Here is a 13,451-nt window from a genome sequence, read left to right as displayed (position 1 = left end):
TGACTTCACTCAGTTCCATGCCTGGCAGAAACTGCACTGCTTGCCTCACTGCACACATACTGTATTTTACCGACTATAAGATGCACTTTTTTCTTCAAAAAATTCCCTAAAAAGTTCAGGTGTGTCTTATACTCAAAATTAATATAAAAATGTCCAGTGCTGGATATAAAATTCCTGCCAGTCTTAAAAATGGCCATACAGAGCTAGCTGTAAAACAGTTGTGGTCTGGAGTGAGAGAAGATATTATTGTTTCATCTTTCAAGAAGAGTGGCATAAGTAATGCTCTTTGTGGCAGTCAAGACCATCTTATGTGTGAAGAGGACAACGATAACAATAAAGAGGAAGATGAAGAAGAATAAAATTCAGATAATGATTTTCAGGGAGTTTAAAGGTCAGTTCAATTTTATAAACTAAGTTTTTTTAGTTTTGCTTTGCAATTTAATAATAAAAACAGTAAAAATGTTTTTTGTTTTTAATTTCTTAAAAATTAAGGTATGTCTTATGGTCCTTAAAGTATGGTATCACATCGTTCATCCTCTAGAAGGATTCAGATAATGCTGTCATGCCTAACTAAGAGGAACACCATGGGCCTGAAAGCCAAGAAGATTTTATTCAGGCAGGCCACAACAAAAGACTCCAAGAACAACTTTCCTTTAGCCTTCTCGGAGTTCATATTATAACGTCTTTTAAAAGTACTTTTCATTCGATTGAACTGATGTTCCAAGTTGTTTATCATCTCTGACAGGATTATCGTTAGCAAACCTTAAAACCATATTTATTGTTCCTGAACCAAAATTCCCTTTCTGCATGTGCTCTTGGCTTTATTTACTGCTTTCTTAATGTACATATTGACTAACATGGGGACACCCTACAGCTCTGTTTCACTAGCTACTCAAGTAGTTTCTCCCATTCATGTACTTCAACTCGTAACTGCTGTCTGGTTTCTGTACAAATTGTAGATGAGCTATTGCTCCCTGTGTTTTATCCTCACCACCTGAAGGATTACAAAGAGTGTATTCCAGTCAACATTATTAAAACATTTCTCTAAACTACAAATGCTGTAACTACAGGTTGATCGTTTTTTAAATTTATTTTCTAAAATAAGTCATAGGGTAAGTATTGCCTCACATATTCCCTGGGGTAGGCTTCTGTCAGTCTTTTCACTCTTCTGTAAATAATTTCTTTTTAGTATTTTTCAGCTGTGACATACTAAACTGTGGATGGTAGTATTTGCTTCTGTCAGCACCTGCTGTGTTTCAAATAGTGGTTATTACATTCTTAGATAAGGCAGACATGACCTGCAGCAGATGCAGTGGCCATTGTAATTAAGTCAAAAAACAAAGCCACAGGTCACAACGAATATCCAAAGCTACTTCCATCTGCTGATGAGTGTGATCAGTCAAAATAAATCAAACAATATGTGATCTACAACTGCTTTCTGTATATTAACTATATTTACTACATTCTCCTGAAATCTGAGTATCTGTATGTAGTATACTAGCTGACATATTTTTCTCATGGTTTCCCAAAGATCTTGATACTTTTGTGGCATTGTTGTCTATTCCAGATACCTTGTTTTGACCTAGATGTTCCAGGGCTGTTTCAGATTCTTTTTGCAATAAGTCATCTCCTTTTTTATCTTCCCCTACTTCCTCTCCCCTTTCAATAATGTTTGCTTTTTTCCTTTATAGAATGAGTTAAACTGGGCTATGCAAAAAGACAAGCTTCTCAACACATTCAGTTGAGCTCATTCCTTCTTCTCCCAGCCACTTGCCTCCTCTACCTACACCACCATCTCCACAATGGCCACCACCACCACTGAGCCATTCCATAATAGCTGCTTTCTGACTAATTTTGATGAGTTACATTACTTTGAGTAAGCAAGAATAGATTATAGCAGTTTAACAAAAGTTACCAATGCAGTTTCTGACAGCTCACTATTTCAAATCTTTGTTTGACCATATCCTTGACTTGTTCACTGATCCCATTGCCATTTATAACTTTTCACGATTTTAAAGCCTGTGTGCTGCTAGCAATTTGTTAATGATTTTATTGTTGTGCTGTTTTGCTTATTGTCCTTAATCGGAGATCCTAGTCTCTTGATGGTTTTATTTCCCCAATTCCTTTCTTCTCTTCTACAGGATATCTACAGATCATGACAACCATGAAAAAGTAATGAAAATGAAAAGATGATCATGAAAGTAATGAAAAGATAACAAAATTTAGTGGGTGGTCATGAATTTTGTGTTATGCGGATGGATATGTGTGTGTGTGCGAGTGTATACCTGTCCTTTTTTCCCCCTAAGGTAAGTCTTTCCGCTCCCGGAATTGGAATGACTCCTTACCCACTTCCTTAAAACCCACATCCTTTCGTCTTTCCCTCTCCTTCCCTCTTTCCTGATGAAGCAACTGTTGGTTGCGAAAGCTTGAATTTTGTATGCAGAAATTGTAGCTCTACCATAAAAGTGCTGCCATCTTATGTGTTACTGGAAGAGTTTCAGTTAGAACAGCTGTTTCTATAACTCTGTCCACTCCCCCTTCTGTTTAAGTCTCTTTAAGCTGCATCATTTTTGGTAAGACATTTCCTTAAAGGAGGTATTTAATAATTAATATAAAGCTATTGTAATTTTTATCTTGTTTTAAAGATGTTAAGGATGATCAGGGTAAAATTGATATCTCACCAGCCAAAATGTTTCCCACATTGTACTAATACTACTCACAGATAAGGGCGTTCATTTCACCTCTATTTACTGGAAGTACGCTGTGCAGGCAACTCAGACTTGTGCTTCCAGTTTCCATAAAAGCACCAATGTACACAATCGTCAGTTAAATAATTTTTGGTATTGAAATTGCGATCACTGTTTGTATTGACATGTTAAATAATTAAAAACAATGGAAATAGTGCAACAAAATGCAGGTAGTGACAGCACAGTCCAGTGACAAAGCAAACAACAATGCAGTCAACACCAGTTAACAGTACACTGCACAATTGGCAACATTGGCAAATCAGTATGGCTCCTAGCAAGAAATACACGGAAAAGGATATCCTTATTTTCACACATGAGTGCACAGGTATTTGCAAAGTCTATGTCCAAAAATTGCTGGGAAGAGTCCTTTGAAATTAAAGACAGTCAAAGGTGGCTCATTTTTATCACCCAAAGTTATGCAGAGCTCCATTTTGAGAAATTCTCGAGTGACAATTGCACTGGGAGTATTTGTGTCAAAGAAACACATGGTTCCCTCAACAGCTGACATAGTGAAGAGAGAATACTTTAAATTTTGTGTATATTCTGAAAAACAACTGAAACATTTCAATCCTATTAAGGCCAAACTTGATTACTTTCTGATGAACGTACTGCAGAGTGCATCAAGTTTGTGCAGAAGCTGGTATGCATGTTTCATGAAAATACTGCATTAGAAAGAGGCTTTCATGGTAACAAAGAAATTTTAGTTGAAAGTTACAAGATGATACAATTATTGTGAAAAGGAGTGTTTACAATGCAATAAATCTTTAGGCGGTTTTCTTAATAGTGAGAAACAATTGAATATGGACATTACAAAATCAGTGATACTAGCTGTGAAGAAATCTTCATCAAAAAGAGTAAAAGACTTGAAAATGAAGTTTCCAATCTTAGAAGAAGAATAGTTGAATAAATGAAAGAGCTCAAAAATAAAAAAAAAGAATCATTATAGAAAAGGAAAAAGAAGCACCTGAAGTTCTCTGTGTCGAAATTTCGAGTTTAGCAAGAAACTTATACATTGGATACTTTGCTATGAAGTTTGACATTTGAACAGTTGACATAAGTTTTGTACCTTCAAAACTGTTATATTGTCTCAAGGAAAATTGTAAGTTTTCTCCACATTACTTTGAGAAAACAATTTGTATTTTGATTGATGTGATGACAAATATCTCTGAAAACAGTTATAACCCATCCTGTGTTAGAGTTTAATGGTTTTATTGCATTTGATGAACAGTATACTACAAGTTATACACAATTACATTATTGGCACTGACATACAGTTTAAGTGATACAAGAATAATTGTGTTCATCTTTCATTTCAACCAGCTTTCTGGTTCATAAACAAAAGTGTTTTTTGTCATTGTACCACACACATTGTTGAGAGGTCATGAATATAACTAAAGAGGTAAAGAAAAAGTCGTGAAAAGGTCATGCATTTGATCCTCAGAAAATCTTTACACACCCTGCCGCTACTACATAAATGAACCTGTAGCTAAGTACCTGTTCTCTCTCTCTCTCTCTCTCTCTCTCTCTCTCTCTCTCTCTCTCTCTGCTGGCATTTTGTTTTTACTATTACATTTGAAAGTTCTCTTGCTAGCTCAACCACATCATAAAAAAAACTGCCTGCCTCTGAATATGTAAGAAACTCAGTTGTTGGCAGATATTTACTCAATTCTGAAAGGAAACCTAAATAGTCAATTATTTTTTTCATATTTTAATTAAACAGGAGCTGTATTCCCAGTCCCGTGACAAAGTTGGAGTGATGTTTGCAAGTATACCCAACTTCACAGAATTTTATTCAGAGGACATAAACAAAGGAATGGAGTGCATTCGTTTGCTGAATGAAATTATTGGTATGTACAATTTTTTAAAGATTATATGCATAGTATTCATTATTGGCAGTTGCAACAAGCATGGTCATTACGCAGCAATATAGATATAAATATCACTTGTCTCTTACACTCCCAAATGCTAACTAAATTTTAAAAGAGTCACTGCCTGGTGACAGAAATAGTAAATATAAGCTCAACTGTACAAAATATTAGATCCTACTTCCTTAAAAGAGCACACTGTAGATTATGCAGAACTGATAGTCACATGACTATCCTTCTCTGACACAAGTAATGGCACTGAAGTGCCAGTAGGTTGTATGAAATCTTCTGTATTTTTAACCTAGGGGAAGAACACACAACAACTGATCTACACTGTTAGTGAGGAACAACGATACGTTTCTTACGTCTTACGAACAAAATACAACAACACAGTTTCTTCAAATGTGACTTTGCTCTACTTGATCCAGACTGACTATCAATAACTTACGTTGCACTGGAATGTTCTTATAGAGACAATGTCCGTGAGATCATCGTCTGCAGTGAGTGGTAAGCTGCTCGACGTGGAAGTGGAGACAGGTTCCTGCAAGGCACTGAGTTGATGGACGGTTGAAGATGAAGTCCAGGGAGAAGTTGAGCTTTAGGATGACTGAAGATGAGATCTATACAGTGTTGTAGCGGTGCTCAAGGACAATTGAGACCAGATCCAGCAAGAGAGTAGCTTGAGGACAGTTGTGATGAAGTACAGTGAGACAAAGGCTGAAGCATGAACTCCAAGTGATGGGCTGCTAGACATGGTGGGCATAAGCCTGGACTGCAAACTAGCTGTAGCCAGCTGGACAGCATCCTAAATACCTGCCCAGTGGAAGAATACCACTGGAGTATTCGGCAAGCACGTAGTTTCTTGGAAGAGAAGTGGTGCCTGTGTTGGCATCGCTGTTTACTGTGATACATGTGCTGCTAGTGGTTAGGCTGACACTACACGGTATTGTTGTGGCTGCTGGAAGTTCAGTTGAAAACAATCGAGCATATTTGTGTTGAACCAGACTGTTTCCATCACCTCCTGAGAGCACTGAGTGAGGTAGCGCAGTGGTTGGCACACTGGACATGCATTCGGGAGGACAACAGTTCAAACCCACGTCCATCCATCCTTATTTAGGTTTTGTATGATTTCCCTAAATCACTTCAGGCAAATGGCAGGATGATTTCTTTGAAAGGGCATGGCCAATTTCCTTCCCCATCCTTCCGTAATCCGATGGGGCTGATGACCTCGCTGTTTGGTCCTCTCCTGCTGAATCTACCAACCAACCTGAGAACAGTGTAATTAATGGACCTGAACTGTGGGAACCTGCAATACATGCCTGTATGGTCAGTGGTGTGTCACAGGTTGCAGCCTGGGGTTACAATAGAATCAGTGCAGCCTATCTGAGGCTGTAAAATGTAAACTATCATGGCTGGAAATGTTACACTTTTAAAGTATTCCTAGCCCTTATACTGTGATCAGGTGAAAATCTTTTTGAAACCTGCCATTTCAAGACCAAATAAAGAGGGCATTTTCAAGGGGGACTGTAGCACTTTTGAAGGTCCGAATCACATCCTGACACTCTACTGACAGAATTAAAATTCTGTTTCAATGCACTCCTGCACAGAGGTGTGATGTCACACGTTTTGAATACTCGAATGCACTTGGTCATCATTGGTTGCTGCTGCCCACTGTTGCTGTCATCCCATGGTGCGATACTGGTACACATTTTCCTCAACACCAGAATATACATATCAGTCAGTTTTACACCCTGCTCCTTATTAAAATTTTTAAGATATATAACAATCTCTATGGCCTCTGTATATCCTTTCATGGTTTCCCTTGTGGCTGCCAGAATCTATCAAATCAAATCAAATTCAGTGGTCTTCTGTTAGCAAAGCATGTTTCATGAAGTCTGATCTGTCTGTTTCTCCCATTCTACAGTTGCCCTTGTATTCTTCCAGTAATTTTCTGACAGTTCTTTTAATAAAATCCATGTACATGTTTTCAAAACTACATGGAATCCTGTAAATTCCATCTTTTTCCAGCAGTTTGCAAGCATCCTTGGCTGACTTCGGGTGATCCTGTATCTCATAGGTGTGTTTATAGGGCACAGCATTATTCCCTCTCATCAAGATATTTCCTGTTCAGCCGGCCAGTGTGGCCGTGCGGTTCTAAGCGCTTCAGTTTAGAACCGTGTGACCGATACGGTCGCAGGTTCGAATCCTGCCTCGGGTGTGGATGTGTGTGATGTCCTTAGGTTAGTTAGGTTTAAGTAGTTCTAAGTTCTGGGGGACTGATGACCTCAGTAGTTAAGTCCCATAGTTCTCAGAGCCATTTGAACCATTTTTTATTTCCTGTTCAGTTAGTAATGTCCTTAATGGACAGCAAGAAGTCTTTGGATTTCACAGTCACCTGTACATTCCTATGATCTTTTTTGTGGCTGTTTTAATCCTTGTTTTTATCTCAGTGGATGAATATACATTCTTGAACAATGCATTGGTGAGTTATTTAAATACTGCATCAAGCAGCTCCTCCTTTCTTAAATATTAGCATGTGTATTTCAGTAAGAAGTTCATCCATCTATGATGTAATAGCCAGGAATAATTTAATAAGTGTGAGTAAACTAGGATGATGTGGGGATGTAACAGAATTAAAGAAAGGAAAAAAACATGTTTGGATGTGCCCACGAATGAAGTTTCTTGATTTGTTGTTGTATCAATACGACAACAATAAATGATGTACTATCAAAAATTTCAAATTAGCCAAAGCTCTTGTAAAGAAGAAAAATCATGTGGAAGCTCATATATACTTATTTGTTCTTGTATAAAATGCAAAATGATTTTAATTATTTGAATGAAGAGTGTACACTTAAGAGTTTCTATATTGAAGTAATAAGAAGTATTAGAATTTAACTATCTGCCTTAGATGAACAACTATGTTTCAAATGAGTTACCAAAACATAAAAGCAGCACTTCAACAGAAACCTTTAGGAAACAAGACCCTCCATGCAGCTATGTTTTTAAGATTTTAAATTCCTTAAAGTGTCAGTGCCTAGACTGAGGTGATAAAACTTATGGAACAGTGATAAGCACACATACAAATGGTAATAGTATCGCATACACAAGGTATAAAAGGTCAGCACATTGGCGAAGCTGTCATTTGTTCCCAGGTGATTCATGCAAAATGGTTTCTGACGTGATTATGGCCACACAATGGGAATTAAGAGACTTTGAACAGGATATGGTAGTTGGAGGTGGAGGCATGGGACATCCCATTTTGGAAAACATTAGGGAATTCAATATTCTTAGCTCTGCAATGTCAAGAGAACGCTGAGAATACGAAATTTCAGGCATTATCCCTCACCACAGACAGCACAGTGGCCAACAGCCTTCACTTAATAACAGAGCAGAAGCATTAACATAGATTTTTCAGTGCTAACAGTCAAGCAACACTGCATGAAATAATTGCAGAAATCAATGTGGGGCATGAGACAAAAGTATCTGTTAGGACAGAGCAACAAAGTTTGGCATTAATGGGCCATGGCAGCAGATGACCGATGCAAGTGCTATTCCTAACATGACATTGACTACAGTACTTCTTCTGGGCTTGTGATCACATCGGTTGGACCATAGGCGACTGGAAAACCATGTCCTGGTAAGATGAATCCCAATTTAAGTTGGTAAGATATGGTAGTGTTCAAGTGTGATGCAGACCCGATGAAGCCATGAACCCAAGTTGTCAACAAGGCACTGTGCAAGCAGGTGGTGACTCCATAATGGCATGGGCTGTGGCTACCTGGAATGGACTGGGTCCTCTGGTCGAAGAATGATCAGTGACTGGAAATGGTTATGTTCGGCTACCTGGAAACCATTTGCATCCATTCATGGACTTCATGTTCCCAAACAATGATATGATTCTTATGGATGGCAGTGCACCATATCACGGGCCACAAGTGTTCATGATTGGTTTGAAGAATATTCTGGATAATTCAAGTGAATGCTTTGACCATTCAGATTGCCTGACATGAATCCCATAGAATATTTATTGGACATAATCAAGAGGTCAGTTTGTGCACAAAATCCTGGACCAGCAACACTTCACAATTATGGACGGCTATAGAGAGCAGCATGGCTCAGTATTTCTGCAGAGGACTCCCAACAACCTTAAGGGGGGAAGGAGGTCCAATGCCAGAGCGGCATGGAACATGTCTGAAGCCAAGTAATAATAAACATGAGCAGTACTTCTGTCAGTGCCACCGGCCACATGCAGTGTTATTTACAATGTAAACACAAATAAAATAGATTACATGTGGTCAGTATCCACTCACCAGCCTAGTGCATGTATACTTTCAAGGCAGCCCTCTGCCAAATGTGCTTGATTATTAAAAGAACAGAGCATAATCAACACACCCAAACAAGTTGGGACAGTGCAATATTACAGTGCAGTGTGCCTCGATAACAGGGATTTCCCAAAGTTCCACTACCTGTCACCCGATGGCTATAAAACAGATGCCCACCATCTAGATTCCACATTGTTCCTGGATGAAATTAAAACTTCCACAATGGCCCCTGTCCACCATGTGAGTTCAGCAACTCAGACCACAACAAGCCACTGCCCAGGCAAGAAGGTAATGGCCAGTTCCAACAGAATGCCTGTCCCATTAAAGGTCAACACACCTGCATTGATACTCATAGTGGACTCACCAGCAGAAGTCAGTCCCTTGGCCACTACACAGAGCCATTTGCAAAATATCATCTATTAGTTGCAGTACTGCAGTGGACACTCAACCAACTTCCTTCTTGCTACAGCTCATGCATGAGCTTTCATCCTCGCAAAGCACTATGTTGCTGCCCTCTAATGGGATGCCTGAGCCACAGTTGCCAAGCAACAGGTCAAAGATGTTAGGAGGAGCAGGCATTGATAAAGGCTCTCGCACATCTCAACCACTCCATTATAAAACACTAAAACAACTAAAATGGAGTATTTTGACTGACTTTATGACAAGTCGCCATTAAGAGGATCCCCGCAAAGTCACTCAAAACATTAGCATGTTAGTTGTTTTAGTGTCTCATAATGAAGCAGCCTCATACCCATAATGATTTTATTCAAAAAGAGTTTGAATGGCTTTATGACAGCTGGATATATTTTAAAGCAGTTTTCTTGACATGCTCAGTGAAACCTTTCCACTTAGAACCATATGTAATCAAATAAGTCAAGGCACAAAAATTTCTAATGCCAGGAAGAGGCAACTCCACAACGACCTTAAATATATAAAAAGTAAGATTTTATTGAATATGTTAGACATTTTTGAGATAATTTGTTAAACAATATTATCTACAATGTTAATTCTTCATTAGCATAAGAATTTCACAGCATATAATTAGTAAAATTGGATGTAACTAGGAACTGAATTCAAGGAGTCTGCTTATGTGTAAAGTGTGCAGAAAACTACCTGCAAGTATCTTACAAATAACTCTCATATTGCTTTCATATTTTTTAATACAGGAAATGTTACTGTGAATAGAACTTGCCTTCATTTATATCAGAAGGTATCAGAAGAGTAAATACATTGATGAAAAATTCTAGTTGAGCACAAAATCAGCTCTGAAGACAAGGATAGATATTAGATATTCGCATTGTTACTCACTTGTTTGCTGATATTTCAAGCCAACCTTCGAATGGTATACACACTTTCCAGAGAATCTGTTGTGATGTTTCTCATTAGAGGTGCATACCATCACAAATCACACATTCTGTGCAGGTTTGTCAAAAACAAAATTACAAACAGGATTGCCACAAGTAAAAATATGCACCTTTGGAACTTGGCATGTCTACATATACAGAACTCCTTTGATGCTTTTCAATTGTTAAAATCTGCAATACAGTATATATTAAAGTGTACTGGTACTTTTATGCCAGTGTTACATTGGCATAAATGTACACTTTTACTATATACTGAGGATTTTAACAACTGTCAAGCAGCAATGTTAACATTTACATTGTCGTAAATATACACTTTTACTGCATATTGATAATTTTACAACTGTCAAGCATCAAAGCCATGCTACATATGTAGAAGTGCCAAGTTCCACAAAGTGTGTATTTTTACTTGTGAGAGACCTTTTTGTAATTTTATTTTTGACAAATGCGTGAGATGGACAATATACTATCCACCAAGATGTTAACATGGCATACAACCAAAAAAGGTTTAAAAATCTGAAGATGACATTCCTATCTGTCAAAACCAATCAATAAAAAATAGCTTTGAACATGATCTTGTCTACAAAAAACTCCTTTAAAATATATATAGTCATCAGTCTTCTGACTGGTTTGATGGTCTGCCATAGATTCTTCCGATGCACTAACCTTTTCATTTCAGAGTAGCACTTGCACCTTACACCCTCAATTATTTGTTGGATGTATTTCAATCTCTGTCTTCCACTATATCTTTTATCCTCTAAAGCTCCCTCTAGTACCTTCAAAGTTGTTCCCTGAGTCTTAACACATGTCCTATCATCATGCCCCTTCTTCTTGTCAGTGTTTTCCATATGTTCATTTTTTTGCTGATTCTACAGACAAACTTCCTCAGCCTACCCAGTTTTCTACATTCTTCTTTCACATCTCAAATGGTTTGATTGTCTTGTGTTCTGGTCTCCCCACTGCCCATGATTTTCTACCATAAAATACTTTGCTCCAAACATACATTCACAGGAATTTCTTCCTCAAATTGAGGCCTATGTTTGATATCAGGAAACTACTCTTAGCCAGGAATCCCCTCTTTGCCTGTGACAATCTGCTGTTAATGTCCTTCTTGCTTTGTTCATCATGGGTTATTTTGCTTCCAAGGTTACAGAATTTCTTAACTTCGTCTATTTCATGATCACCAATTTTTATGTCGAATTTCTTGCTATTCCCATTTCTGCTACTTCTCATTCCTTTCTCTTTTTCCAGTTTACTTGCAATCCATATTCTTTACTCACTAGTCTGTTCATTCCATTCAAGAGATCCTGTAATTCTTATTCACTTTCACTAAGGGTAGCAACGTCATCGATGAATTTTATCATTGATATCTTTTTAATCCCACTGTTAAATCCTTCTTTTATATCAGTCATTGCCACTTCACTGTATACATCAAACAATATGGATGGAATACTGTATCCCTGTTTTACACCCTCTTTAATCTGAGCACCTCATTTCTTGTGTTCCAGGCTTAATGTTCCCTCTTAATTCTTATACATATTGCATATTACCCATCTTTCCCCACAGCTTACACCTATTTTTCTCAAAATTTTGAAAATCTTCCATCATTTTACATCGTCAAATGCTTTTTCTAGGTTGAAAAATCCTATGAGTATGTCTTGACTAGTTTTAAGTCTTTCTTCCATTATCAGGTGCAATGTCAAAACTATCTCGCTGTTGACTTTACCTTCCTTAAAGCCAAATTGATCTTCATATAGCAGATCCTCAATTTTGTTTTTCATTCTTCTGGATATTATTCCTGTCAGCAGTTTGGATGCATGAGCTGTTAAGCTGATTGTGTGACAGTTCTTGCAGTTACCTGCTGTTGCTATCTTCAGAATTGTGTGGATGATATTTTGCCAAAAGTCTGAATGTACATTGCCTGTCTCAAGTTAGTCAAGACTGCCTGTAAGGGGACAAAGATGCAATTATCAACACTTCACCGGGTTTGAATGAGATCGTGCAATAGGGCAACAAGAAGCTGGGTGTTGCTTCTGTGATACTGCAAAAAGACTTGACAGGAACATAGCCACTGTACATGATTGCTGGCAGCGGTGATCATGAGAGTGTAGAATGGCAAGAAGACCAGCTGTGGACTGCCACATGGTACTACCAAGAGGGAAGACCATTGTGATTGGTGTATGGCTCTTGCACATCGTACTGCATCAGCAGCAGCAGTTTGAGCAACAATTGGCATCAGAGTGACACAATGAACTGTTACAAATTGATTACTTCAGGGACAGCTCCAAGATAGACACCCTGTAGCTTGTATTCCTGACCTCAAACCACTGCCATTTTCAACTTCTGTGGTATCAATGGAGAGCTTACTGGAGGGCATGGTAGAAGTCTGTTGTGTTTTCTGATGAAAGCTGGTTTTTCCTCACAGCCAGTGATGGCTGTGTGTTGGTTAGAAGGAGGCCAGTTGAGAACCTGCATCCAACCCCTCTGTGAGACCTCCTGGAGTTATGCTCTGGGATGCAATTTTGTATGACAGCAGGAGCACCCTTGTGGTATCCCATGCAACCTGCGTACAAAATTGTGCATCAAACTATTGATTAGACCAGTTGTGTTGCCATTCATGAACAGCATTCTGTGGGTAGTTTTCAAAAGGATAATGCACACCCATATACTGCTGTTGTAACACAACATGCTCTACAGTGTGTTGGCATGTTGCCTTGACCTGCTTGATACTAGATCTGTCTCCAATCAAGCACATATGGGACATCATCAGACAACATCCCAAATGTCATCCACTGTATTGACCAACCAAGTCCAACAGGCATGGAACTCCCACAAACTGACATCCGGCACCTGTACAACACAATGCACACAAGTTTGCATGCTTCATTCAACAGTCTGGTGGTTACACTGGTTATAACTGTACCAGTATTACACATTTCCAATGGCTTCTCTTGCACTTACATTAACTTGTGATCTTGCAATGTAAATCACTTAAATCTGTTACCCATTTTGTTCCAAATCTTTCCCTCAGCCGTTTCGATCTAGCTGCCCCACACTTTTTATTTATTTCATTCCTAAGTGATTTATATTGCTGTATTCCAGTCTTTCAGTGAGCATTTTTGTACTTCATTCTTTTGGCGATTAATTGCAGTGTTT

The 13,451-nt window shown here is 38.3% G+C and overlaps 1 protein-coding gene across 2 annotated transcripts in view; it reads left to right on the top strand.

The window, feature by feature from the left end:
* LOC126163122 (adenylyl cyclase 78C-like) overlaps positions 1-13,451 on the top strand; it is an 812,464-nt gene that overhangs the window by 772,968 nt on the left and 26,045 nt on the right. For both annotated transcript variants that reach the window (XM_049920046.1, XM_049920045.1), the window contains one exon: positions 4,468-4,594. In XM_049920046.1, the coding sequence (XP_049776003.1) occupies positions 4,468-4,594 (127 nt within the window). The remainder of the gene's footprint in view (positions 1-4,467; positions 4,595-13,451) is intronic.

Source organism: Schistocerca cancellata, chromosome 2, assembly GCF_023864275.1.
Source record: "Schistocerca cancellata isolate TAMUIC-IGC-003103 chromosome 2, iqSchCanc2.1, whole genome shotgun sequence".
NCBI lineage: Eukaryota > Metazoa > Arthropoda > Insecta > Orthoptera > Acrididae > Schistocerca > Schistocerca cancellata.
The sequence above is the reverse complement of the archived record's forward strand: the minus strand, read 5'-3'. Positions and strand labels throughout refer to the sequence as shown.